The following is a 27,399-nucleotide window of genomic DNA, read 5'->3' on the forward strand; positions in this document are numbered from 1 at the left end:
TCTCTCTCTCTCTCTCTCTCTCTCTCTCTCTCTCTCTCTCTCTCTCTCTCAACCTCTTATATCGCCTCTTGCTCTCTCACTACAACCAAGTCCCTGTTTCACTTCTTCGCCACCTCTTCTTGGCTCTCATCTCTCTCTCCTCCCCTCCTTCTTACACACACATACAGATTTGCAAAGAGCTCTCTGTTCCTTCTCCTAATTTTCTCTTCTTCCCTCTCGTTCCCGCTGCCCCCGCACTGCGCTCTCCTCAGTCTCGCTTCTCTCTTGCTGTCTTCCTGCCTGCCCTCATTTTTCATCAGTAACTAATGGTGCTGGACTCACCACTTAGGCTCAGCAGAAGTGTGTGCATTTGTTTCTTGAAAAAAAATGTTTTTTTCACAATGAATAATGCTCTTACTGTCGCTAAGCTTCATACTGGCGAGTCAGTTAAGATGCCACTTTTAAGTGCTGCGCACAAGCTCGAGTTAAATGGGTTTCCTTGTAAATAAAATCAGTCGAAAAAGATCAGATTGCTCGCGAATTGGCCAATCGGTATGGTATAAAGATGCTGCTCCTGTGGCTTATTAAAGGGTTGCAGGTTCCAATCCTGGATCGACTGATTAACCAAGACATTCAGGAGGTTAAGTGCAGGTAAAACGCTGTCATCACCCTTTGAAAAACTTTCAACAAGCAAGGCGCTTAGCTTCTCCAGACTGTGGTTGTTCTGAAAGCCCATACTGCATAAATGTGTGAAAGTTGATTATTGCTCAGTCAACAATCCATGAGCAAATAAAGTTTAAACTGTGCTGCTGCTTTTCACTTCTACTAATTCTTCAGAAGTCAGGAGGAACTGAGGTATTGATGGACAACAAATCTGCTTCCAACATGAACTTTCCCTCAGTGTGTGTGTGTGTGTGTGTGTGAGTGAGTGTGTGTGTGTGTGCGGCATTGATCTCCTATAAGAAAGCAGCTCCTATAAATTCAATCAGTCCTATCCATTCTCCGGTTGTTGACTTTTAGCTGCCCGGCTCCCACCTCGAGAGGCACGGCTACTTTTATGGAGATGGGCCATTCATTTTCTTCTCTCTGTATTCCTCTCCATCCTTCTTCTTCGCTCGCACATTGACTTTTCATTTTCTGTCTGCCTCTGTGTGTCTGTGATTTGTTGTTTCACTTTCTGTTTCCTGCTGTCTGAAGGCGCTGTTATTGGAGCACACCACCATGTGGTAGCTTACAATTCCCAACTACAACAATGTCTCTTGTCTCCTCCTAACTCAATGACAACAAGAGAAACCGATGGGAATCGCTATATTGCATTTACTTCGAGGAGCGACTCAGTGAGGTGGTGTACAAAACACAAGCACATTTATATGAATAGTTAGAGAAGGATTAAATAGACAGACAGATGGCTAATATTGTATCCTGGGGAAGTAAATCAAGTATTTCACAATTATAAAGAAAATATACTAAAAGCTTGGGAAACAACAGTGCCATCTACAGCATAATATCACTATAGTTATAATGCAACAAACAGACAGCACAATGACAATGCATAGTCAATGGAGTATGTGCAGGTACACCAAGTTTCAACCTTTGGCCTCCATGGCATGTCCGACACACATTTATGCACTTATGATGACATGATGACGAGGATAATCTATTTTCAATCTTCAGCATTTTTAAATGCGAAAACATTTCTTTTGGATGATTTGAACTGTGAGTTGTCAGGATTAGAAATTAATATTGGGGGTAAAATGTTTTATATTGCTCATCTGTATGCATCCACTGGCCTGGCTTCAACCTTTAACCATTGTCCAGGGAAACTTGGCTGAGCACACATGCCTGTCTGAGCTACAGCCAGCATAATATTTACACACTTGGACAGACACATGTGAGCTGCTTCTACAACCAGTCAAAAACCGCTGGATACTTTGTCTTTGTATTCACAGCTGCTGCTTTTGCCATCTGTTATGTGTGCGTGAGAGCTGCTAACATTGTGAGTCTGACTTAGTCGTCTTCTGTGCGGCGTCGCAACAAAGAAAATGAGAAGCCCAAACCTCTTCACTGTCACTCTCCCCTCTGTCCGTGTCTCTCACTGTCTCCTCCATAAAGTGACCTGTCTGCCCGCCACTCTAATTGACAGTAAGTGTTCTAATGCCAGAGGTGTCAACACACACACAAAGTGTCCCAGCGTTTACTTGCCAGTTGACTCCAAGAACACTGTGTGGGAGTGTGCGTGCCTGTGTATTTGTGTGTGTACAGAGACCTTTCTGAAAGCCGGGCTCTGCCTTATACAGGAGAAACCATGTTGGCAGGAGCTGTGATATAAGACGCATTAATGCAAACACACAAACATGCACACATGATGGGGCATCCAACTCCTTTCTCTTTTTGTTCCTTTCCCCTTCCTCTCTTTCTCTTTCTCCCTGACCCCGATAGTTTGATTGACAGGGTCACTGGTGTGAGCAGGGGAACTGGACCCACAGGCTCGTTTCACACTGTGGCCAGACCACTTACCATCTGACATACGGTGCTTCTGGCGGTTCACAGATAGACACAAACACACACGCAGAAGCACGTATACTGCATGCTTGCACATGTGCACACACACACATATACCGATAAGTGACTACAGAAAGTCTCTCAGCTCCTCTATAGCTGCCATTGTTGTACAGTGACAGACGGAAAATGAACACAGTGTCCTTGATGGGAAGCAGAGGTACAGTAGCGCTCGGTCTTTCTCTCTCTTCCTATCTGTCTTTCTGACTCCTACCGCTCTCCAAACTCCTATTTCTCTCGTGCCATCACTCTTCTTTTTCCATCTTTCTCCCTGAATCCCGTCTTCCTACACACACGTGCACACACACACTCACCATCATACTCCACCTCCCTCCGAGCTGTCAGGGAGAGGAGGCGGAGAGGCGAAGAGCCCGGCCTTCTGGGAGTTGGTGTTTTATTTTATTTTTTTAAAGGCCTGAGTGGGCCATTGGTCTGCATGGCTGACAGGCTGGGTTTGATACTTGGCCTGATTCAGTCAGTCTGTCAGCTCCGCCCAGCCCAGCCCAGCACATCATGGCACGGCTCAGCTGCCCCTGTGTATATTATTAGTGGCTAAATATACGCAAGGCACAATCCAAAATGGTGATTCATTGGAGGGAGGAAGGGTTGTGTGTAATTGCGAAAGAGAGGGCGTCAGGCTTTGTCAGTTGGAAAATAGATCTCCGAAGGCCTCTCTGAGCTTTGTCAGTATATCGTAAATTAGCGTTAACTTTGACTGAATGTTCGGTAACAATCTTTATGGGGCTCATTGCAGTCAGAAACACTTCAACACTTAGGAGAGACTAAATGCACCTGACCTTAAAAGACATGTGCGTTTAGTAATGAGTCTTCTGAAAAACTGCTCAGCCGTATGTATTTCACACCACTTAAGGATTATGTGGAGGACATACAACTAAAAAGTAGCTCTAGTCGTAGTAGAAGAAACAGAAAGTATGTGGCTTGAGATGGGATAGATGGATCCTGGTGGATGGATTTACCATGAAGTTCCAGAAAATTACTTGTTATTTATTCTATTTTGATATAATAGCAAAAATCAGGTGTTACTATTAACATCTGCTCTGTTTTATTCAAGTGTTCCAGTGAGCCTTGACAGTGAGCCAGAATGCACAAAGGACCCTGAAGCAGCTAATTGGAATTCAGCCATCATTAAAAGTACAGGATTCAGAGCATTAATTTAGCAGCAAACAAATATTTGCTATGTAAAAATACAGTGGAGTAAAGTCTACCTGAGCAGAGCGTGAAGTCGATCTCCCTCTCTGTGTGTTGTTATGCCCCATGCTGAGAGCCGATGAGAAGCAATAGAAATGCTTCCAAGCCTGCATATTGCACCTTATTATTTATACCCGTGGTTTTACTGTGCCAACATGTCTTCCCTGAAAAAGGGCCGTTGATAAAGGTTTACTTAGACCCAGAGCCAAGATGTTGTGCTGGCCTAAACTTTAAAGGTCTGCACACACCTACACAGGTGTTTTCCAGGACTGTGGCTGATGAGACTTGTACTCAGTTGAGGCTCTGCTGGAAATGACCTGATGTCACCAAACCCCACGCATATACAAGCTGCTGTTAGAGCGGTTATCGCTCCCCATTTATTTGAATAATTAACTGGTGGGGTTGACTTCTTATATTGTTTGCATTGTATGAGCAAAGAAGGGAGGATGCTATCGGCTGCAGTGGTTGCAAGGACATTGATAGAGAGAAATGACTTGTGCAATGCTTTTATTGGCCCAAACTTTGACCTTCTGGTAAGATTCAGTAATTTTATTTCATATTTAAATAACACAGATACAAGTACGATTTTACTAAGTTTACATATATGCTCCACTAGATAAGAGACATTTATTTTTACCTTTTTTTTTATATCAAAGCCTTGTCTAGGTACAATGTGTCGCCCTGTAAACCCAGCTTTAGGGGGCATTTAGAAGCTCTGACGGGGCTCCAGTTTCCCTTGAGCATCTCTTGATTCCTTACTTTAGACTCTCCTTTTACCCTTCTTCTCCACTCCCTATCCTTGCATCTCCTTAACATATTTTAATAGTAAAGTCTGATAGCAGTGGGCTGGCCTTTTAACTCCCCCCTTCTCTTGTCCTCTCTGCTCACTTTTCTCCTCTAACCAGTGTTTTTCACTCTATTTGTTGTGATAAATGACTGTTAGATGTGATTTCCCCAAGATCATTTCTCTCTCACGGCCACACACCATAATTAGACGGCGTGATTAATAATTCATTCTTTCTCCTTTTTTCTCTTTCGGAGTCTCTCTCCGAGTGTGTATGTCAGTGTGTGTGTGTTGGGGGGGGGGGGATGCAGAAATCCATCACACAATATAAACCCAGCGATTGAGTCATTTTCTATTTTGATGCAAAAACAATAAAAACGTTATGATAAAAACAATGAAAATGAGTTCACCGTCAAGACAAAGAGCTTCTCCGCCAGTGTGACACAAAGAAGACATATTTAAAGCAATGACAACACAAAGGAGTTCCCCCAAAGACACAAACACACACCAGTGTGAGTTTCCGTGAGGGAGTGTGAGTCTGTTCATCATCCCGTCCACAGATAATTGATTTAACTCTTTAACCAAAAAAGATTCAAAAGTATAACACAAGCGCAATACTATAGGTGTGTGTGTGTGTGTGTGTGTGTGTGTGTGTGTGTGTGTGTGTGTGTGTGTGTAATTTCATGCACTCAAAACTGTCTGTGCTTCTTTATAACTTCAATAACCAAAAGGAGTCTCCTACAGGCAGAAGAGTGGAAGAAATATTTTTTTATTCCATTTGATGACATTTTTATGTAAAATCAGGTTTTAGTAAAAAATCATCATTTTAAAACCATCTTGTTAAATTTGCCCATTTCCAATTGTCTTGTCTGTACAGAGGTATTTTCTTCACATTAACTGCACAAAATGTTTGTTGCATGTACAAACGAATAAATTATAACAGATACCATTCTGCTTCATTTTTTTATTTAAAAAAACCTACCATGTCAATTTTCTAATTTCACACTTTTTCTTTTAACACGCTTCCATATTGTGTCGTGCTGATGTCATGTCGGGGCCTTTACCCCCCTGGTTTACACTCTGTCCTTGTTATAGTATTCAAGCAGAGTGCTGCAGGCCAGTCAGTGCACCACAACAAGCAAAGTCCACCCGACTTTAGCTGCTCCTCTGTTCTCTTGTGATATGTTTCATTAAAGAACATCAAAAGTCTTTTCTACTCTTTTCATTTCTCAAAATTCCACACAGTATGTGTCTATCTGCCAAACTATTTCTTTCTTCCTCCTCTCTTTTGTTTTTGTCTTTATTTTGCCGTTTGTTGTGTTTGACTGCTGTAAGAGTTTCTTCTTTCTTTCACTTCCCTCTCCCGGCCCCTTGCCGTTTCTTTTCTTTTTCTTTACTTTTTGCAACACTGTAACATCAGCTAGACTAATTGATGTCTTTACATCTCCCCCCTACATATAAAATAAATTAGATTCTTTATTTCCACACGCAGATTGGTATAGATTTCTGATCCAGAGTGCAGGGAGTATAATAAGTAAACATAACTGGTCATTAAACAGTGGGAAATCCACTGGAGGGAAGTTTGTACTGTAGTCACGACCATGTTTGATTTGGTATCATTACAAACAAAATAAAAAATAACAGAAGTTATGCAGGCTATTTTGCATATGCCACGGTTAATGTTCACTGTGGGAGTTGAGCCCTATTCAAGCAAAAAGCCACAAGATGCAGATTACTTAAAACCCTCTTGGCTCTTCTACCTCATTGTAAATCACAGTGTGGAGTGGATTATTGCTTTTTACAAAACACATCACTGTGCTAAAAGGTCTACATTTCCATTTTGTTTCCACAGTAAGTAGCAGCTACATGGTGTGCAACTTTAAGCTAGCAGGAATCCCCCAGTAACAGTTTTAGTTTTAAGCGACAGTAATTAAATGCCACCACAATGACGGGAATTGTTTTGCTTTTATTTTACAACCCCCCCCCCCCCCCCCACACACACACACACACACACACACACATCAAACAGAACAGCAAAACCCAGACACTGCTCTAAGGATCTGTTTTTTAGGCGAGCATGACCTCTGACCTCCCCGGATGGGGTAAATGAAACAAAAAGCTATCAAATCAAAACACGACACACTCGAGCAGAAACATCGTGATAATAGTTTGGGGGTGCAATGGTCTGGATCCTTGCTCACCTTGCTACAAATAGCCTAGCATTCTTTTTTTTCCCTCCAAGAGAAATGGTCATTGCTCAAATAAATTAGAGGAAAAAAATCTCATTTTGATCCCGGCAGGGCCAAGTAGCCCATACCTCAAAAGGCGTGTCTTCGCCTCCCGGACAAATATCATAAAAGCACAGAAATATTGGAGAAGATGGAGAAAAGCAGAGATGGATGTGATACCTAGTGCTGCATTAAATCAATATCTGATTACAGACACGGAGGAAAGGTTAGAGAGTGTCTGTCTGTGTGTGTGTGTGTGAGAACAAAACGGAGCACGACAGGTCACTAAGTGACGATGTTGGGGTGACGGCGTCAAATATTACACGTGTGACTGCACTTGTACGGGTTTTTGATTTTAAATGCGTGTGTGTTTGTGGGTGTTTGTGTGTGTGTGTGTGTTTTGGTGGCTGTGACTCTGCTTTTGCACCAGATTTTTCACGCAGCCCCCACAAATCAATACTGTGTGTGTGTGTGTGTGTGTGTGTGTGTGTGTGTGTGTGTGTGTGTGTGTGTTTGTGAGATTGGCAAAGGGGGATTTAAGCGCAATAGGAACCAATGAAGTGTAAATCAGAGCTGACATGCTGTACAGCCAGGATATTTCTGTCTGCTTAGGTTTTAGCTTTTTTGTTTTTTAAGGCAGCTTTGTAACTCTAAACATTTCAGTTAAAAGTTTTTTTTTGTAATCATAACAAAAACTGTATGGTGAGCTCCAAAATCCAGGCCGAATATGTTTAATACAACAAACCCAGAAACCGTCCAGCGTCTTTTCTATCTTTAAAAAGTTGTCTTGCTTTAGAAGCAGCTCAGAATCCCACTGTAGTGGTAGTTTGATGATTACATGTAATGACAAAAGAGGACTGGAATTGTCTGCTGCCAAAGAAAAGATAATTATTAATAGATGGAAAGAAAAGTGTATGTACATAATGGCGTGTGGAGGGAAAAGAAAAGTGTTCATGCGGTCCATAATGCTCCATTGATTTTTTTCTCATCACGTTTCCCTTTTTGATTTTTGTTTCACCTGCAGAGACATTTCAGGTTTCTTCGTCTTGTTGCACTTTTTTAGTCTTCACTTTTATAGTCTTAACCTATATGTAACTCATCAGGACTGGTTTGAGGGTTAGACTTTGTTGTAAAAGGCCAACATGACATATGAAAATCCTTTTAAAGTTACTGAGCGACAATCTGTCAAATGATCAGAGTTGAAGTTGCTGGCTTAAGGAAAGAGGGTTGTGTGAGGTAACTGAGTGGGAGGAGATGTGTCGGACTTAATGAGCTCTTCAGAGATATGTGGAAATGAACGTCGGGAATTCACTTGTTAGCGGCTCATCATCCGTATCTCATCAAGATGATAATTCATATCTTGTTATTTTGCAGCAATTAGACAAACCAGAGCAGTCCTAATGGAGTCTGATGCCGAGAACCTGGCATGAATTCTCTCTCTGCATATTGTTCTATGGCTCACTTGTATGTCTTTCATTCCCTCTGTCCTATTTCGTCTTGTCGGAGTTTCTGTATCTCACTTGTCTCTCTCGTCCTCATTCCATCTTATCTCTTCCCGTCTGTCTTATCGTCTTCTCGTTTGTCTCCGGATATCTGTTTCACTCTCCTCTCCTCTCTCAGATTCACCGGCTATCTTTTATTTGTTATTCTTTCTTTCTCAGTTGTCAAGTAGGAGCAGATTATTGTCATCCAACAATCACAGAAATGGCCAGATTTTCTTTAAATATTGAGATATGTTTTCAATCAGTTATTTATTAAAGTAGTGGCAAATTAAAAAGAGAGTAAAAATGTTTTTTGGCAATTAAAATGCAGCGCAACCACCAGTATGATCAAAACCAAACTATGTTTTCATTAAATACACAGAACCTCTATGGATGGCAAATTTAAAATGTATTAAAAAGGAGAGTAAGGCTTTATGAGTCTATGTGGCTCTACTCAATGGCATATTTGTTTATTAAAAGTATTTAACTTTAATTAATTTTAATTAAATTTAATATCTTTCTATATCTTCCTTTGTCACCAACTGATATGATAATATTTCGTTGTATTAAAAGCATTTACATTTTACATGCGAGCCCTGTGTGTGACTTATTCATGTCATGCCTTTGGTGTTGAATGGAAGGCTCACGTCAACTGCAAAAGCTTTCTGTTTTACTCAAATTAAAATGTGATGCCTCGCTTGATAAGTTAGCTTGTAGTAAACTTCTTATCCAAGATGTTTGAGTGAGCCACATTCGAGATCAAGATGCAAGTAATTACAAATGAATGCCAGCTCCATTTTGGAGCTCTGCGGGCTTGGCTAAATGTTCCCTTCTCTTGTCTTCTTTAACCGTCTCTGCTGTGTGCCCCAAAAAAACAAAACATTAAATCTATTAAAGAAAAGAAGAAGAAAAAAAACATGATGCCTGGGAGACCATCTAAGTATGTATACACATACACACACAAAGGTGGAGACGCACACTCGTGTCCCTTTGCTGAGCTTGTCTTAAAAGCATTTGCATGTTGCATATTGGTGTAAGTCCGGGTGGGGGGTTCTGGCTTTGTCCCCTTGTGTGTACTTGATGGAAAGAGAGAGTGCGTGTCACTGTTGTTAAAATGAGGAAAGAAGGAGTGTGAGAGCAGTTTTTTTCTTTAAAGTGAAGGATGAAAGAGTATAATGTGTGCGCAGCGTATGTGTGCGTGACTGTATGTTCGATAGAGAGAGAGAAGACTATTTGGTGGTCGAGGTAGGGGGTAGGTGTAGTACAAGAAAGAAAGAACAAGAATAAGACATGACGTTTGCCTGTGTGTGTGTATGTGTGTGTCTATAGGTGCTGAATAGGGGTCTGTACATGTTGGAGAATTGGAGAATGCCTATTTGCAATCAGACAACCACCAAGCCAGGATATAGCCCATTACTCACCTCCCCTCCATCGCTGTTTCTGTGTGTGAGAGGGAGACGGTGAGTTAGGAAGGTTATGTGCATGTGGTCATATGGTGGAGCACGCCAGTCTCGGTTGATATTGTGTTACAGTGATGCTCGTTACCCGGAGACTAACATTAGCAGGGTAACACATCATTAACTCGCACTATTAACAAGTTGAGCTCAGAGTTAGTTTTAGTTCTGGGTGCATCTGATCCTATAAGCAGGGGAATGTTGGGCTCCTGCAGCACCACCACAGTAGTGTCATCAAAATGAGGAAGTGAAGGAAGGCATGTTTTCCTCCTCGGGGATGAGGGATGACACGGTCCAAAAGAGGCTCGCCATCTCCTTCGTCAAGGAAAGGATCCAGAATCCAAGGTCCAAGGCACTTCAGGGGATGACGGAAACCTATTCTGTATAACAACATGGCGGGGGCGGAGAGAGAGAGAGAGGAGGGGTGTAACTATCAAGGTCACCGTGTCAGTGTGTGTGTCTCTCTCAGTGCTATTGATCTGTCCTCTTACATCCTCTTAACTCTCACCTTGAGAGCGTGCATTGGTGTGTCACATGTATAAGTTTTAATGAATAGTGCAGGACCGGGATATGGTGTGTGCAAATGTGTTCACAAGTAACACACTTCAAATTAGAGCTTATTGTAAAGCAAACTGTCTTGTATGACTGTATGTGCATACAATGCTATACGTATGTTGGGGTAAGTGTGTGTGTATGTGTGCGCGCGCGCATGCCTCCTTTGATATTGCAAACTCATTCCCCCAGAGTCCCCTTTGTCTTTTCAGTGACAACCTGACTGTATCTGGACAGCCTGGACACACTCACTCACGCTCTCTCTCTCTCTCTCTCTCACACACACACACACACACACACACACACACACAGATAGATTTACTTGTCTTCCTTCCGTGTCCTTTACAGTCAGTGTCGACAAAAAAAACTGTAAATAAAAGAATTTTCTGTCGTAAAAATATTAAATATTCACATTCATGTCAGTTTGGCTCAAACAGTGGCAATAATGCTGAAGGGAAGCCTGGAACAACAAGCTATTATCTTTTTTTAAATTAAATTAAACCAAATTTTCATTGGTTGTGTGTGTGTACGTGTGTAGATTTTAGCTGCAGCCAATTGTATGCGAACTGTAACTATCTGTGTGTTATCACATGGTGTGATTTTGGTGCGGTGTGGCATGGATGTGTATGTCTCCGTTTGTGCGAATGTATTAGATAGGTTGCACCGAAATATAAGAAAGAAAGAGATTGTGAGTGTGTCATTTTTTTCTGTGTCTATTATCTTATAACTTGTGTTTTTATTCAGTGTGTGTCTTAGTTACTCAGTAGGGGCCACAACTGGAATAGAAACATCGTCAGGGTTGGACTTACAAATAGTGTGTATCTATGTGAAAATACATATTCTTGTCTCTAAAAAAGCTTATTTACATATGCGTCGATGTGAATAACACATGAAGAAGAATGTTGTATGTAAGCATCTGCATGTTTATGGATTCACTTTAGTCTGGAGATGAATAAAATCAACAGTAACTCTTAAGTGCATTATTATTCATAAAGGCTGGATGAAATGAAAATTAAATGACAAATGTTTAAATAGAATTTTTATTGAATCTTTTATTAACACAGTTATGTAATAAACTTATTGAATTAATGATTGAGCATAATCAATTCATGACATTTTTATCACTGGAGTTTTATAAATACAAGAATCTCTTTATAAACCAGACATGTTGCCCCACACACACATTCTGAACTCTTTGCAACCTTTAAACTTGTTTTTTAAATAAATTAGACTGAATGCTGTTTCATCTGATAATCCATTAAAATAATATGATAAATTAAAGATTGGGCATGGTTCGGTGTGATACATTGTGGCATATTTAAAGTAATGGCGTTAGATTGCACCCAAAGCTGCATTTATGTTTAGTTACCTACATATTCATATTCATATATTTATATATGAGAGAGAAGAAACTACTTAAAAAAAGTAGATCAACATTTAATCAAAGGACTGAGTAAAACAGCACAACTGAAAACAGTCAACTCATCCTTGCTCCTTCAGCTGAGGTTACCTGGCCTTGAGAACACACAGCTGTTCTTTTACATGCTGCATAAACAAGATCAGTCTTTAAGTCTTTACTACTTTACTCTCTTTTAATGTGGCTTCCTACTAGAGAGTTTAAAATAGCACCGGATTTCCTTCTCGCCGTCTCTATCATCTTTCTTTTCCATTTCCCTTGACATTATAGGGCTCTTGGTAACTGTTGGCAACCCAGATCTGACAGCTGGTCAGTGGAGGCTAAACCAGGTTAAAAAGACTCAGCGGGTGTCCGTGTGTGTGTGTGTGTGTGTGTGTGTGTGTGTGTGTGTGTGTGTGTGCGTGTGTGTGTGCGCGCTGGATGAATGGTTGCTTGTGTGCAACCAAGTGCACATTGAGGTGTTGAAATTAAGTGTGAATGGCTGATGGACTGCCAGGTTGAGGTGAAATACACACAAAAATGCACACTGATATGCGCTCTTCACATACACACACACACACACACAGACACAGTTCGGGGTTGTCTTAAGCCAAACTGACAGGGGTTGTCTACGATGGTGCGTTGCATCTCTGCGTCCAGCTGTCACACACGCTCTCTCGCTCTCTCTCTCTTACACACACATACAAACACAGTGAAGGTGAAGGTGGGTGATGGCTGTGACAGTGTTGTCGGCCTGTGGTTCCGCCTGGCGTCGTCTTGCCTTTTCTTCTGTCTCTCTCTGTCTCGCCGTTTGTAGCTAACACATCTCTGACAGCTGTGTGTGTGAGCGTGTGTGAGTGTGTTAGCGAGAGAGAGAGAAAGAGAGAGTGTTATTACCTCTGTTTCCATGTAGTGCTTTTTATCTTCGTCTCTCTGTCTATCTATCCTTTACCTCTATCTTGTGGTAGTCTCATATCAAATGTTTCTCTACAAAACCCCCTGTGTGTCTCTCTCTCTCACACACACACACACACACACCTGCTGTCAGCCATTGGCTGTGCGGGTGCTGAGGGGAAATGCTCTAAGTGACAACTTTCTCTGAGCAAAAAGAGAAAAAAATTGCCTTTGCCTTTTTTCTTGTCCTCCTCCCTCTTCCATCCTTTCTTTTCTGCCTTGTATTCTCCCAGGGGATGTTTCCTCTTGCCTTGCCAGCGGTGCATGTCTGTTAGTGTGTGTGTGTGTGTGTGTGTGTATTTGTTCTCTATTGTCCTTTGAATTTCCCCTGAGACCACCACTTTCCTACAGTACACTTTGATAAGACAACCTGTCCTCCCTGCACTTGCTACATTGTGCGAGCGTGCATGTGTGTGTGTTTTTTGCAACTTTGAGGGTGACTCAAAGGGAGAGATTTTCCTTTAGCTGCTACCTGCTTCTCCTCAGGAGGAAAAACCAGCGAGGGGTCAGCAACCGGGTGTGAATTACTGAGGAGCCACACTGAGCTGAACTCCTCTGAAAACAGTACAAGTTTTAGGGAAAAGTGGAACTCTATCATAATCAACCACCGTGCTCATATTTATTCCAAAAGTAATTTATACTCACTGATGAATATTGCAACACTTAAAATCAAACTCTAAAGGGAACACAGGAGTGAAATCTGTCTCCCTCCCGAGAAAGTAAAACTAATCAGTTTCAGATCAGATGCTCTGGTAGTAATCTAGTGTGTGTGTGTGTGTGTGTGTGTGTGTGTGTGTGTGTGTATCTGGCATATATTGGGTACGGCAATGAGCCTAGTTAACTGTGAGACTTGACTTTATCCTTCAAGCAATGGTGTGAGGATGTGTGTGTAAGAAACATCTCAAATGCTTTGTGTGTCTCTTATTAAAGCTGTGACACACAGATGAACTGACCTTGACTGCGTATCCACGTCTACGGTGAGGCTATTGGAAGTGTCTCAAGGTATGCATGTGTGTGTGCGGCAGTCATTTGTTATAAGAGCAAAAGAAAAGGATACTTGGTGCACTGACCCAGGGGGCAGCACGAGAATACACACACACACACACACACACACACACACACACACACACACTCTTGCTACGAGACAAAGACACAGCAGTTGAGTTAGGCCAGTGTAAAAATGTTCAAACAGGCTTTATATTAAGCCGAACAACTCACTGGACCAATATACCAAATTTGACCACTAGGTATTGCACTTGACTCAGCTGCTTGTCACTAAATGAGAATAGATGGTTCACCTTAAAGGTCAGCCCACCTTAAGTGAGCCTGGGCCAAGATTGTTGCTAACTTCGGGCTAACCCCTTTACTGTTACTCACACGCCCGCTCTCTCTTCTCTCTCTCTTCTCTCTCTCTCTCTCTTTCTCTCTCTCTCTTTCACTCGCTCTACTCGCTAATGTTACGGGCCGCTCGACTTGCAATACACTAGCTGGCAGAAACCCGTCTTGTCTAACAAAATTAATGTTTCAATGTTCAACCGTGCAATCCATGGCAATCCATTCGAGATTTGTTGATATTTAAGTCTGAGTTAAATGGCCCACAAAATCCAGAAAAATTGATGGAAAAATGGAAAAACAGACATGCAAGTGAAGAGAACAGAAAGGTGACTAAGAATGAGGAGAGAACTAATTCATTGAGGCTGCAAACAAGATTTTGTATCTCTGTTGAACCAGCCTGGAAACTAAATCGTTTAATTGATGGCTAAATAGATAAACAGAGGAAAAAAATTGTCAATCATCTCTCTTAATCAGCTCTGAGACTCCAGAACGGCCAAGCCAGTTAAACACAAGCTTAAGAAGTGAGTCCAGTTTGCAAGTCTCACAAGACACACTCTGCTGCCAGACGTGTATCTTTTTATCTGGGTTTATAGGCTAAGCCAGGCCAGCCAGAAAACATTCACTATCAAAAAGATGCCTGCCCATCTGTCTCGCTGTGTATCAAATCTATTTCAATTATCTAGCACCACAGGTGAGTCAGCAATAAAGTCCACCTTCAGATTCTTACTTTCAAAGAGTTGTTTGTGAAGCATTGTTGTAATTTATGCGGTGGTGTAACCACTTTTTCTTTGCCATGTACCTTTTGCCTCAGGCGGGGGAATCTAAACCTACCCAGAATGCCTTTCTGCAACCCACCAAAACACAGGTTTATGCCTACTGTGTTGCAATTGAAAGTGAGCACATGGGATATATTTACTGCTTGCCAGCCAATGAACTTATATTTCAATGAATATGACTTATATTTAAAACACTGCATTATGCATTGTTCATATCTGCATGTTCAAGTCTGCATCAACAGTTCCCTACACGATTGCTAAACTGTCCATTTAAACAAAATGGAATTGCATACACCCATTCTCTCTCTCTTGCTCTCTTCTTCTTTAATTCCTCTGATTCTTCAAACCTAATAAGATTGAATTGAATTCCCTTCTAAATAGAAATGCATGTTCACCACAGGCAGCAACCTCCGCGTCTGAACAGTGAAGCAACGTCAAGAGTGCCTTCAACTTGCATTCTTTCTAATGGCCATCAGGGGGCGACTCCTCTGGTTGCAAAAAGAAGTCTGATTGTATAGAAGTCTATGAGAAAAGGGGTTTGAAACCAGATCAGATGACGCATGTTCAACCTCTCAGACCGACAGAAAAAACCCGCATCACTTTGTCAGTAACAGGGATAATAGCTCAAGGTCAGCACTGCCTGAAGGAAAAAACACTCAGACGGTGAGAAAGTGACAACTTCTGCACTAGTTTTGTTTGGTTGGTTTTGAGTGTTGCTGAACAATGTTCTAATGTGTGTGTGTTGCCGTGTGTGTGTGTGTGTGTGTGTGTGTGTGTGTGTGAGAGTGTATGTGTGTAGGCGAACAGGTATACACTAGAGGACAGTGTAATATTGTTTGGGAGCCTTGTGGTTGGGACAGTGCTAACACCTGAATGAACCTGTCACTGCAGACACATTGCTTTTTCAGCTCCAGCGATTACACTGCACCCAAACACACTCAACATTTTCTGGGTGTTTCTTTGTACGTGTGTGCGTGAGCACGTGTGTGCATGTGCGAGACACAGAGAGAGGTGTGTAGCTTGTGTATTGCCTGTGTGCATGTGTCTGAGTGTGAGAGAGACATGAACAGAGAGTGAGAGTGACAGAGCATTGTGTCTCGCTGTGTATGTGTCTAAACCTCTGCTGTAGTTTAGGTTTCTCCCTAGAAAATTATGAAATAATGGTACTTCTACAGTGTCCTTGAAACAACGAGTCATATTGATGGATACACTCACCAAAATTCTCATTGTATCTTGTGAAAAGATGTGGACAAAGATGTCTCTTTTTTATTTTGTCACTCTTTGCTACTCTACAGCATCACATACTGAACTCTTTAGTGTGTCCTTCAGAAAGGCACTCATGACACTTTATCTGACGGAGGCCTGTGATTGCACAGGGTGGCTTGAGAGGGTAGTTGGACTGACAAAGACAGAGAGTGATGCTTGTTGTAGAAATATATCCTAGATAACCTCAACTAATCAACTACCAACAACAAATGCTGCTTTGTCACATTATAATAACCGTAATTGCCAATTTTTGTCTTTCTGGAAGTTCTGATATATCCAAGTTGGTGTTTAATAATAACAAAGTTCCTCAATATCAAACAAACATATATGCTTCCCGTCCGCCAAAGCATGTTATTTAGGGCAATTTAACCCACATTTATTGGATGGGGTGCTATATTGTCAATGCACAATATCTTTTAAATCTCGAAGATTTTAATTTCGATACATGTCAGTTAAGTCACAATCTATTGCCCATTGATGAAAAGTATTGCAATATTTATATATTTGCAGTATTACAAACTGGGTGTCTGTGGTTCACATGTTGCATCTAAAAACGTGTGGAAAACGCCAGCTTTGTCGCATTCATCCTCTTCATCAAGATGCTTGGGAGGTCGCGCTCCTGTCTCTTGGAGCTTCGTGTACCTCGATGGCGTCTGTCTCGCTTTTGGAGCGTGCGATCCGCGTGTCTACATTGGATCAGGACTGCCACTTTAACTTTACAGTCATTGAGTTGTCTTGAGTCGTCCCATGATGTGAAGTCCTAAACATGGGAATGTTTGACGTCCACCCCGTATCATATAATGTGAACATAAATAATTACCAGATTGTAGACTTGAGCTCATTTAGCCGAGCACCTATGATGATGTTAACTACTGCCGCCCAAAACCCATCAAGTCGAGCCAGGCTTCTGTTCTTGTTCTGCAGCACATAACAGACAGAATAACATTACCGTAGCAAACACAAACCAAAACAAGATGGACGAACACAAACAGCTGTGCAGACATAACAAAGGAGAGGACTTAAGAGGAGAGAGCAATATGTAAAATCAGTAGTGGCAGGTATTTTCTTCCATCAGACAGTGCTTATATGCCTGTTTGAAATGTGTAATAGAGGTTATTGTATTAATGTGATATGGGATCTCATTCCAGATTTTAGTGTACGTATGAAAAAAAAAGATCTCTGACCATAATTGCTTTTGCAAGGCAGTAATGGAATAAGTGCATGCAAAATTGATCTTGTGATGTATTCCTGACTTGAGTTGTGTCTTGGATGTAGAGCATTAAGTGGTGGAGGGGAGTTATTGTTCTGGGTGTGAGAGTAAAATGTAATGGCTGGATGATGTGTGTAGTAGTTAGATAGATATGAGGAGAGCATCATTACCAGAGAAGAGGAATGTTGAAATGAGCTGAGTCTGCTCAGCAGGACGTCATGATTCGCTGTATCAAAGGCTTTATGAAAATCAATGAAATGCCTCCAACAACACGACCTTTATTGAGTGAAGTACATATATATGTTAAATAATAATAATGCAGGCCTGGATGTTTAGATAGAACGCACACCACTCATTGATGTGAGTCCAATAAGGACTTAGTCCAACTTGGAAGGATACACCAAATCTTCTTTAAATACTATAAGTTAACACATCTGTCCAGCACCCTTACGACTTTCCTTCCAATCATTTTGAAATATAACTTGGAAAAAGGATATTGGCCTTTGAGTTTGAAACAAAAGTTGGAGCCTCAGATTTAAAAATGGTGTTGATTTGAGAAGTTGTCTAGCCGGAGGTAAAGATATACGGCCTCATACAAACAGGTTGATCAGACAGTGGAGAAGAGGCATAGAGCCGTCAGCATGAGTCTCAAGAAAATGCATTTTTAATTGATACACATCACAAGCGGGAGAATGTTTCAAAGAGTTCCAAATATCAGACAGTTCATTGTGTGTGATCTCGGAGAAAGAAAGTTGGTGGATGTAGAAGAAGAAACAGGTGGGGGGGGGGATTCTTGAACAGATGTAACAAAATAATTATTGAAACCACTTACAATCTTTTCACTTCAGTAGTAGGAGTGCCTTGTAAATTAATATTGATAAATTGTTAAAAAATATTGATATTGTCTTTCTTTTTACATGTCTTTTCTGTGTCTTTTTCAGTGCCATAATGTTTTAGGTTTTGGGCAGTTTAAATAATTATTTTTGAAAATGCACAGCCATAGCCTTGTGCAGTTCAGTAGTAGTATTTTTTGCTGAGCTCTATGAAATGTCTGTTACTCTCCCATGTTTTCCGAGGAGTTATTTATATTGAGAGAAAGAATATCGATTTCTAATAGTTGCAGGATTTCTGAATTTATCTCTTGTAGTTCAGTCAGCCATGATTATCTTGTAGGCAGTGACATAGTTTTTTCGTAGTATTTGAACTCAGAATTCTTCCCGTCTGTCAAATGACAGTTCATCAATCTCTCTGATTTTTGCATTAAACTGAAGTAGTTTTGAGTTTGATATTTTTGAGATAAAGTGGAGAGTCGGGCTTCTCAGGGTGTTGACGGTTTTCCTAACAGCGTGAATAAGTGAGTGAGCTGATATTGTGGTGTGAATTACTTAAGACGGTGCATATTTAGAGGGTTGTTTTGTAAAGATCAGGTCAAGGACTGAACTGCGAGTGTTATAGATTATAGCCGGCTCCTTGATTAATTGATAGACATCGAGCTTTATTGCGGTACCTTTCAGTGATTCTGAGCTGACATTCCAGTCCAGATTGATTTCACCCAATATAACAAGCTCCTTCATTTTTACGGATTTACGACATCAGTGGGCAGCGATAAATAAACACTTGCACTGACATTTGGGGCCTTATGTGACAGTAATTGCATGTTGACATGTCAAATTTACAACCAATTGCAACGTCTCAGTTTCAATTTGTGTTATTGAGTGTACACATTTCTGACTCGCATAAAAAGCAACTCCATTGCCAGTTTTATCAGTGCAATCTCTCCTATAGATGGTATTGAGAGAAAAGAATCAGGAATAGCAGGAGTTAACCGTGATTCAGAAACGGCCATTATATGGGTTCCACAAGCGTAATCTTAATTTTGTCCTTTTTGGGGACAAGATTTATTGTTTATATGAAGTTGGCGGTGTAGACCACGCTTTATGCAAAGCTGTAATCTGCCACTAAACACAATAGAAGAAGTAGAGGTTGTGAACCGGAAACAAAACAAGACGCCATCTATGAGAGAAAAATAGAGAGTTTTAGTTCTTTACTTCTACTTCGGTCTCATCGGGCCACACATACCTGTTGTTGCTTCTACCAGCCATGTTTCTGTGCATTATCATGTGATTTAAATGTTCACTATGTCAGAACTTATTCAGCAAAGATGTTTCCATATCCCCATAGCGCACCAACTCTTTTTAAAAAAGTCAAAACAACATAATAATAAAAACGTTTTCGAGCAATTGAGGAAGTTTTACTGAATTTTTGTCATTTCCATAGAGCTTTTCTAACGTGATACTTCAAAATGCAATGAAAATGGGTTTATGAAAATATAACTTCCCTGATAGCGAGCAAGACAGATTTTTCAAGTCACTCATGAGGATATTCTCAATCATCCCAATCATGGAAATTCACCATGATCAACTCACTACCTGTGTTTTTTATCGCAATCTGCAATAACATCATTTATTGTCCCATATAGCAGCCATTGAAAACAGGAGCTTGCCACTTTTAAAGCCACTAATGCAATAATGATAAAATGATGAAATAAAAAACGATTTTTTTAAAGGGGAGCCATGTAGGCAGGCTGGGGTGAAATTGTGGTTTTTGTTGAAAGACGGGATGACTATAATATGATGTCAGGCTGGGTTTGGTAACAGATAGAGAGAAGCAGACATATGGGGAGGGGTAGATGAAAGAAAAGCAAGCATGATGGAAGGATCGGGAAGAGGTCAAGGGGAGCTGACACCCATCAGTTTTCCCTCCTTAATCTATCCGTGTAAGACATCGCTCACCCCATCTGCCTAGACACACACACTCATCTCTCGTGACACTGTGAAACAGTCGACTGTGGTGCGTGTTTAATGTTTATCTCTAAAATCCCACCCAGGATGCTCTCACTGGGAACTGTAAGTGCGTATATTTCACTACTATCTTGACCGTGGAAAACGTACTGTCACATTTCAGATATTGTTTTATTTAAAACTGCCGTGTTTCTTTTGCTCTGTGTGCTCCAGATAAAAGCACAACCAACTGAACATTTTATTGAGCGTGTGGGCATTTTCTTTGATTTTGTGTCTTTGGTCATTCATTCATTGATTCATTCTGAATCTGGCCAGGACCCTGACTTCCAAATAACTATGACATCGTTGGCTGAGGTCTAGAAGAAGAAGATGCAAAGATGTTCTGTGGGGGCAAATGATACAACGGTGTGTTATTCACACTAGCAGCAGAGAAGCAGTCTGACAGGCAGAGAGTAAAAGCGGGTAATGAGTCTACAAAGCTGTGAGGGCATGATGTGCAGCACGAATCCAAGTTGTCAAAATGACAAATCTCTGTATGTAGGAATCAGAATAGAGAGTTGGAATTAATGACAGGATTTCCTTCTTTTTTTTTTTTTAAAGGTGCCAGGTAGAAAGTTTAAATTGAAACTGGAAGTGATTATCTGGAGATGTTATTAACAGATTATTTTGATAATAAATGATAGATCCTTGTAATGATTTTAAGATTGATAATGTCTCTTGGAATCACTCAGTGGCTTTGGCGGTGCTAGTAGCGAGATTTATTTCTGTTTTAGATAGAGCCAGGCTAGCTATGTCCCTTGTTTTCAGTCTTTATGCTAAGCTAAGCTAACATAACGTAGCTATGAACCTGCATCAAAAACATATTTAGCAATGCTACTAGTCCGTGGTAATAACACAGAACTTCAGCATTGTAAACAGAACAATAGTATCACACACACCAACATAAAGAGAGAGGCAAATGAATGCACTTTTTAGAGTGCATAAAGCATAAAGCAGAATGGCTCCTAAGTTGTAAAATGTCTCATTATTTTTGGATGCCATTATTTGACTCCTCATATCTCTCCCACACACACTTACTGAAACACACACACACACATGTGCACGTGTGGATAGCATTGTCCTCTTCTGAGCAGTCCTCAAGCCAGTAGCACATCATTATCACCGCCATCATCAAGATCCTCGCCGTCATCACCTCTATTATCATCATAATTACATCTTCACAAGGAGCAGTAGATGCTTGGCGGGGACGTAAACAACAGATTTATTTTTTCTCAGCTCCAAATATTGTTGAGGGCTTTTATTGTTTCACTGATTACTCAAATACTCTGGACTTGGGATACAATATATTTTGATGCTGACAAAAACGAAATCCTGAACTTAAAGTTACCATTATCTGTGACAGAGTATTGTTCTATTATGAGGAAGTGGACATAAAGGTTGCGTTGACCTAAATGAGACCTGAGAGTGATATTCTTTGGTCACCAATGCTGCTGTGTTTTTACAATGCACTTTGCAAGCATTATCATCTTAAAATGTGACCAGTAATCAGTGTTTCTTTTGAAATGTTTATCCAGGGCACTCTTCACATTGTCTGGCCAGTCAGCGTAGTTATCTGGGCTCTTCAGATGAGGTCTTTGCAGGAAATACAGAAAATGTAAAAGATTTAAATATCCTGAAAAAATACATTTCTTTTTCCTTCCCCTTTCTCTCCGTGTCTGCAGGTTGGAAACTCCGTCATATGAGGTGATGCAGCTGGAATTTGAGGTGGATAATGTGATCAACCTGGTGCCAACCCAGACTCTACACTGGAACGTCGAGTACCTAACTGGCATGCAGACATCTTCCAGGCAAACGGAGAAAGTCTCGCACCTCTACATCAGCAACGCTGACATACAGGGAATCGTACCACTAGCTGAGGTAAGAGATGACCTGATAGATGAGCACAGATACAGATAGATATTGAATTGCATTCCTGATATCGGTGAGCATACATGTTGATATACCCAGCAGCACACATTTCTTATGCTGGAATAGATTTTCCCCTCCATTTCCCTCCTCCTAACCTTCCTGCTGACACCTCTAGCTCATCCCCTTCCCTCAGGTTGATCAAAGCTTGAAAGGTCAGCTTGCTTACCCCCTCCTGTTGCTACAAGCCTCCTGGTCACACACACACAGCAGGTTTCACCCTCACAGGTTTCAAAATGACAAGCAGCCTCGCAAATATGGATACACAACCAAGCAGGTACAGTCTTACACACCTACCTTCATGCACTGATGCTTCCCCCGTGTATGCGTCATGCTGGCAGGTGTCAGTCCTGGTGAGCCTTAAGCGCAGCTGGCCTCTTTAGGTCTTCATAGGCATTGTGTCCTATTTTGAGTCTAGATTTTAGTGTAACTATAAGAAGCATTGACACAAACAATTGACAAAAAAATATTAAGTTCACATAAAAAGTAATAAAAACTGAACATAAGTCATTATTTGCATATTTGGAAGAGAGAAAGAAATAATGTGATGTAATTAGATTAAAATGCAACAATGCAACTCTGAGAAAGTGAATGACGACAAAGAAAATCATCAATACACTTTTTTACTCTTTCTCATTCCCTTCCTTTCCAATCTTTACATTTCCCATTATTTCTCCTTGCTGGCAAATCATTGTCACGAGCAGTTCCTATCGTATAGATACAAAACTGAAATAATGTTCAAATGTATAAATACAATTATAAAGTTAAAATAAACTTTTATAAAATACAAATGTCTGCGCATTAGGTAATTAGGTTTATTAGGTATATTTGGCATCAAAAAGTCAAAACTGAGTTGAATTCAATGCTTCCTGTCTGGAAAAGAGAGCAAACCTTTACATAAAAATGATGACTTTGGACTTGTTCTTCCTTTTATCAGACAGGGTCAGGTGAAGGAAAAGATCGCATTTAAAATGGTCGGCTTTCATCTGTAACATGTCTCACCATTACTTCTTACATTCACAGATCAAAACAGACACATCCCTTAACAGACAACACTGCTCTGGCTACAGCAACCAAGAACCTCAGGCTAAAAAGTGAGGAGGAGGAGGAGGATGCTTTTCAAAATACTCCCAGTTCCATTACCACTGAGGTAGAGCTAATCTGGCCTGATAGCCCTCCTTCAAACAGCAAAGCCCTAGTGAGAAAACCCAATTTTGTTCAGGGCTTTTGCAACCCCTGTCTCTTTGACACACTGCAAAAGCAAGCTTGAAACCATCATTTCAAATAGCAGTGCTGTTGGGATTTTGCTAGCTTTTTTTTTTTTAAAGGGGGCAGTGTGAATAGTGCTCTGGAGTGAGTAATGTTAAAACAGAAGCATTTATATTTTTTATTAAAAATCATGGATTTAAGTTGGTATTTACATTTGAGCCTTGAGCTTTGTAGGCGTCAATTTAAAATGTGTCTGTTTATGTCATTAATTACCACCAACTTGACAAAGAGGGCCTTGAAGTAATTCTCCTTTTACATGATTATATTTTGAATAACACACAATTTCTTGGTTGCTTTTGTTCCATCAGAAGAGAATCAATTTGGTCCCTTTGTGGATTTAAATAGGAATAGGTGACAAAGTTAAGGAAAACCATCGCTGCATCCTGTGCTTAGCACTGCCCAAGACGATTGTGATTGGTTTAAAGAAATACAAACAAGCCAGAGTGTTTTTTACCCTGTACCAGAATGATAATATGTGGAGCTGACACAGTGCTGTGTAGACTTCATTTATTTATGGTTTATTTAATAGGGATAGATACAATATACATGGACGAACTGAAAAATAGCCATCCGATGCAAGGATCATAGTTTTTGTATGCTAGTATGCAACAACCCAGATAGGTCTGGCAATGCACGACTAAGTAACCACAGGCCCCCATAACAGCTGCAATGCCTCTTAGATTAGAAGTCTCTGGAACTCTACCGGAGGGATGAACACCATTCTTCCCAAAGTTACTGCTGTTTTTTGATGACGGAGGTGGAGAGCACTTTCTTACGCGTCCAAAATCTCCTATGATAAGCCTTAAGTTGGGTTGAGATCCAGTAACTCTGAAGGCCCTGGCGTTATTCACTATTTTCATACTGATCAAATCACTTAGCGTCCACTACCGTCTGGTATACAAGCAATTGCATTTAATCATTTGAGTGTTATCAGCCCATTAAATAGTTGTTTCAGTTGTTCTCACTATCATTCAAATGCTTCAGACCGGCCAAACTGCACCTGCTAGTACACTGTTATAGTTAAATGGTCAAAGTTTTAAACACGTTATGAATTGGAACAAAAGATAATGGTTTCAGTTAAAATAAGTATGTTTGTTACTTAGGTATATTAATGTAAGTCAACTTTAACACAGGACACACACAACCAAATACACATATCTTTGATCTTTGTTTACATACACCTACTCTCCCAGTTTAATTTGCTCTCCCTCCATCTCTTCACTGGCCCTCTCCTTTGGCTAAAAGCATCAAAATGGCTGCTATCACCAGCCATTGGGGTCACCCAATTTGTTTACCAAAACAGCTGACCAGGTGTTGATTGCTAGTTGGTTGTTTGAGAGGGGTCTCTGTGACGGTCACTGAGATGAAAGCAGCCACGTTTTTGGGTGTTCGGAGGATGGAAGGATAAGGAATCAAATTATGAGTTAGAATCTTCAAAGTGTGAAAAGCTTTCACAATGTCCTGCATCCTCCTTCCTAAACAATTCCACATCTGAGGAATGGAATAAAAGTATAATATCACAGAATGTACAACCATGTGACAAAATGTGGGATCTTTACAGCTGTTACATAGTTCAACAAACTACACATTACTGCATCAGGAGCACTCAGCACTCAGCTTTAAACATTGTTTCTCTGTCTGATCTGCCTGGGTGATTCAACTCTCATAACTCTTCTACCATCTCCCAAATCAAAAGTCAGCTTATCAACAATACCGATGTGGTAATGCAGTGAGTTCTCTTGTTACAGGGCAATAATGAAAAGCAGAAGACTGCCTATCATCACCGAGCCCTCGCTGACATTTTCCTCCTAATTCCGCATACACATTAAAGTTCTGGTCTCTTGGCTGAGTGGGAAAGAAAGAGTCCCTCTTCAGGAAACAAGGGATTATTAGGAGTAATTTGTCTCCTGCGGGGGCTGAAAAATTGGTTTCATCTTTTAGAGAGTGGGAAGGTGAGGAGAGGAGAGGAAAAAGAGTTAGGGAGAGTGGGAGGGGGGGACGCAAAAAGAGAGCCAGAGAGAGATGGAAACAGAGTTAGACTGACAACACGTCTCATTTGAGGTCAATACCATGACAAGGCTGCCGGCATTAGTCCACTCAATGACTAGCTTTTCTAATAATGTTACCGGTGCGATATTTCTGTGAATAGTCAAACAAAAATTCGAAAAAAAGGACCAAAAATATTGGCTTTGTAATCTACTGCAGTTTTTAGCCCTCAACCAGAAAAATAAAAGGAAAAACATTATTGCATTGTACCAGATATCCTATGCTGTGTGATTATTGTCACTGCTCCCTCAAACACATCATGTATCACAATGATTCACAACCCCCTTGCTGCAGCAAAGTGTGGATTTTATATATATATATATATATATATATATATATATATATAGCTTAAAGGGAACAGTAGGGTGGGGCAGGAGACATGCTAACTTTTGGGGAAGTGAAAATGTGAATCCCACACTCTAAAAAGTAGACTTGCAGTCAATGCTTTGAAAGACAACCCACAGTGGCAGCTAGTCATTGAACAGAATTTATGCCTTTCAAACATGGTCGGTTGGTGAAAAACATTCCTTTTTATTGAACCATAGCCAGTGCTCTCAAATTTTATTCTGAAGACTTTTGAGGAGGGAGAAAGGCCATAAACTTGAATAATGTTTAAGCCAAGGCTAAAAACAATACACAACATTCATATTTAAGAGGCAGCTAAATCAACACCCTTTGCTTCACACAGTACACAGCTCTGATAAATCCACTGTTGGTTCTTAATGCAATTGCTTTTTCCTGCCCTAACTGCATTGCACAGTCTGTGAAGTGTAGCTTCCGACTGGATTCCCACTGACTGAGGATATCACACAGTCTGTCTTAAAGGGCCCACAGAATACATCAACATGTCACTAGACGGGATATGACAAAAACAAATTCCTATTGGCCCAGTTGCTATTTGCATAGCTTAATAGAAGCTTGAAGTGGTAGAGACAGAGATTCAAATTTATTAAAAAATAATCATTTAAAATTGTTTGCTCACCAGGCAGCAGATGAATACATGTCCACATTGTCCACACTGATTATGTGTAAGAAAATTAGGTTAATGTTCCAAGTTCAGTTTTTCCCGTTGGGGTATCTAGAATTGGCAAGTCTTGAGATGTGACGTGCATCATGCTGATAGTAAAAATAATGATAATAATAATGGTAGTAGTAGCAGTAGTAGTAGTAGTACTAGTTTTAAAGTATTGAAATGTGTTTATTTCCAACAGGAGTGTGACACTGGTATATACATAAAATGTATAGTCTCTCAACAAAAAATATTAAGTAAATATCAAAGCTGATCTAAATAGTTTGTACAGTATGTAGAGATCGTAGGGGTTGTTATCAATAGTTAAAGTCCGTGCTGCATCCTTGCATAAAGCAAGATGCAGCAAAGCACAGAGGTGTTGCGACTGCTGAAGGTTCAGCACCAAGGACAGCGTCTCAGTGCTCGCTGAGTGGAATCAGAATCCTAATAAGACACAGCTTTGTGTTCATGTGAATGCGGTCATTGTTAGTTCCATCTATGAATCTATAACTTTACCTGGTTTACATGGGGCCCATTTCTGTGATAATGACAAAACATGAGAGGACATAATGGAGACAAATGGACAGAGAAAGAGGGACAAAACAATCCGTCATGTTAGACGAGGTAAAAACAGAATGAAGAGGGAGGTCAGAAATGGGCCTGCTACACTTCCCTTGCTCTTAGAGGTATTTTGGCGGCTGATAAATTGGATCAGTAATAATGTTGTGTTATGTTCCCTACCAGCGCCATTACATACCTCTGCCTGGAATGAGGGTGTTTCACAACCTCTCAGAGTGAGGAAGAGAGAGACAGAGACTGAAAAATATTTACTTTATTCTGTGAAATCAGCATGATTTGAATACATTCAATTAAAATGGACTTATCTTTTGCATGTTAGCGGCAAGGTGTCCTGCTAGAGTCCAGACCAATGTCTGAAGTTTGGATTGATTGACAAAGGAAGGAGGGATGAAAATGAGACAACATGTTGACAACCTGCATATCCCATCTGATTTTAGTTGAACCGTTACCTGTGCCCTTTTGTAATAATGCCTTTACGTCACAGTCTGTTTGTCCCTATTTGTGTGTGTGTGTGTGTGTGTGTGTGTGTGTGTGTGTGTGTGTGTGT

General features: G+C 40.6%; 1 protein-coding gene across 1 annotated transcript in view; it reads left to right on the forward strand.

Moving 5' to 3' along the window:
* The window catches only part of LOC116384597 (transmembrane protein 132C), a 142,693-nt gene that overhangs the window by 57,792 nt on the left and 57,502 nt on the right, over positions 1-27,399 (forward strand). The window contains exon 3 of the mRNA XM_031849414.1: positions 21,706-21,901. Within this exon, the coding sequence (XP_031705274.1) occupies positions 21,706-21,901 (196 nt within the window). The remainder of the gene's footprint in view (positions 1-21,705; positions 21,902-27,399) is intronic.

This window comes from Anarrhichthys ocellatus, unplaced genomic scaffold, assembly GCF_004355925.1.
Source record: "Anarrhichthys ocellatus isolate YVR2014 unplaced genomic scaffold, GSC_Weel_1.0 scaffold9, whole genome shotgun sequence".
NCBI classification, from domain to species: Eukaryota; Metazoa; Chordata; class Actinopteri; order Perciformes; family Anarhichadidae; genus Anarrhichthys; species Anarrhichthys ocellatus.